Here is a 2537-nt window from a genome sequence, read left to right on the forward strand (position 1 = left end):
CAGGTCTGAAGGGTGTCTAAAGCAATATGCCCTTCGCCATGTATAAACAAGGTTAGATAGGATTTAAACAGAGTGGACTCAAGAAATTAGAGCCTCTTTAGGTACCCTTGATTGTCATTCCCAAGCTTCATTAATAAATTTGAAATTTTGTATGTTTGATGGATAATAAGACCATTTCAATTTAAAATACCTTATAAACCCAAATTTTATCTTAACTTTAAAAGTCTTGGGGCAAAATGTTTTCATCCATGTCTTTATTTAGGATCTAAAATATTCTAGATGGTGATGGCTTTTCAAAGACTAAGTTAAGGTGGGAGCTATGTTGCTAATGATATGGAACATGCTGGTTGTTGTCATAATCTATGTCTTTCTCCTTTTACTCCTTTGGTGAACAAACTTGTTATCTGAGAATTAATATGTGTAATAAAGATTTAGGTGCATAAATTTAAAAAAGTAAATTTGTTATCTGTGTTCAGAATCAGATATCCAACAGTATACACATACATTAAAATATGTACACATATATATAGTGATCTATACATGAATATATATTAAGTATATATTAATAAATATTATATATATTTATGATCTTCAAGTTCCCTAGTAGGACAATGAATTGGATTACATACGCTAAAGAATTTGTCATGTACCTTAGCTGTAATATGTGCAATACCACCAGACGCAACGAGCAAAACGTTCATTATTCTCACTTACTACCCTGAATATTCACCTAATAGATGGTATTCTACTCCTCTCTCTTCTTATTCAACATTTTATAGATGAAAGGATCTCGGTAAGAATAAGGCTGGGTCTATATCTGGAACCATCTTCTTTTCAGGTGAGAATGGCAGAAAGTGTTGATAACATAGAATAGTAGAAAAGGAATATTAACATGTTACTTTACCTTTTACCAGGAGTCTGGAAAAAGAAGAAAACCAGTCACTGATGAAAAATCAATGTCTGACTCTGATATGCACAATCACCAATAGTGGCAAGAAGAATGTCCATTTCTATTTTTTTATCTATTTTTTTTTATTAAATCATAGCTGTGTACATTGATATAATCATGGGGCATCATTCACTAGCTTCACAGACCATTTACCAAGTTTCACATATACCCTTGTAAGATGTACCGCTGGTGTAATCCCACCAATCCCCTTCCCTCTACCCACCTCAGAATGTCCATTTCTAATGAAACCCAGTTCCATCCTTCTTCCTTCCTATTGCTTGGCATCCCAGGGCTAGAAGATGTACACGTCTGGATTGGATTCCCTTTTTTCTTTATGTATCTTGTTGCACTCCTGGGGAATGCTACTATCCTGTATGTAATCCAGACTGAACACAGTCTCCATGAACCCATGTACTACTTCCTGGCCATGCTGGATTCCATTGACCTGGGATTATCTACAGCCACCATCCCCAAAATGCTGGGCATCTTTTGGTTCAGCCTCAAGGAAATATCTTTTGAAAACTGTCTTTCCCAGATGTTCTTTATTCATTTCTTCACTGCCATGGAGAGCATTGTGTTGGTGGCCATGGCCTTTGACCGCTACATTGCCATTTGCAAACCCCTTCGCTACACGATGATCCTCACCAGCAAAATCATCAGCCTCATTGCAAGCATTGCTATCCTGCGGAGTCTGTACATGGTGGTTCCACTGGTGTTTCTGCTCCTGCGGCTGCCCTTCTGTGGGCACCATGTTATTCCTCATACTTATTGTGAGCACATGGGCATTGCCCGTCTGGCGTGTGCCAGCATCAAAGTCAACATCATATTTGGCCTCGGGAATATGTTTATTTTATTATTAGATGTGATTTTTATTATTTTTTCCTATGTCCGCATTCTCTATGCTGTCTTCTGCTTGCCCTCCTGGGAGGCCCGGCTTAAAGCTCTCAACACCTGTGGCTCCCACATTGGTGTTATCTTAGCTTTTTTCACACCAGCATTTTTCTCTTTTTTAACACATCGTTTTGGCCACAACATCCCACAATATATCCATATCTTCTTAGCCAATCTATATGTGGTTTTTCCACCAGCCCTCAATCCTGTAATCTATGGAGTTAGGACCAGGCAGATTCGGGAGCGAATACTGAGAATTTTTTTCATAAAAGTTGATTAATCATCAGTAATCTCAGAATGTCTTATAGTTAATTGTTTCTTCCATATGTTCATTAGAAGGCATTTAATGCCTCAAAAGAGAGAAGGTGAGGTACAAATGGGGAACATGAATAGTAATGACTCCTTTAACCAAAACCTTTTGAATTTAAGGATACTAATGAGTTGAGTGATGATAGTATTGTAATCTGTAAGAATTATACCTTTCACAAAGTGATTGCATTTCTATATTGTTTGATCCTCAAGGTAACCCTATAAGGAAGTTATTCTTTAGTTTTCATTAATAACTTGATTTTTAAAACTGTAAAATGTTTCTTCTGAAAATCCAGCTATTAGTAGAACATAGATAATTAGGCTATATAATATTTAAATTGTAGCAGTTTCTGAAGCACACAAAGGAAAATGAAAGCAATGAGACAAA

The 2537-nt window shown here is 36.5% G+C and overlaps 1 protein-coding gene across 1 annotated transcript; it reads left to right on the top strand.

The window, feature by feature from the left end:
• The first annotated feature begins 1163 nt into the window (after window positions 1–1163).
• On the top strand, window positions 1164–2120 carry LOC128565562 (olfactory receptor 52E8-like). Its single transcript, XM_053562101.1, has one exon. It carries the CDS (start codon window positions 1179–1181, stop codon window positions 2118–2120), a length of 942 nt encoding a protein of 313 aa, XP_053418076.1. The 5' UTR covers window positions 1164–1178.
• The last annotated feature ends 417 nt before the right edge of the window (window positions 2121–2537 follow it).

Source organism: Nycticebus coucang, chromosome 14 (assembly GCF_027406575.1).
Source record: "Nycticebus coucang isolate mNycCou1 chromosome 14, mNycCou1.pri, whole genome shotgun sequence".
In the NCBI taxonomy this organism is placed as follows: Eukaryota; Metazoa; Chordata; class Mammalia; order Primates; family Lorisidae; genus Nycticebus; species Nycticebus coucang.

What these genes read in the sequence shown, in the direction of transcription:
- LOC128565562 (XM_053562101.1), top strand. Translation starts at nt 1,179, where the DNA reads ATGTCCATTTCTAATGAAACCCAGTTCCATCCTTCTTCCTTCCTATTG.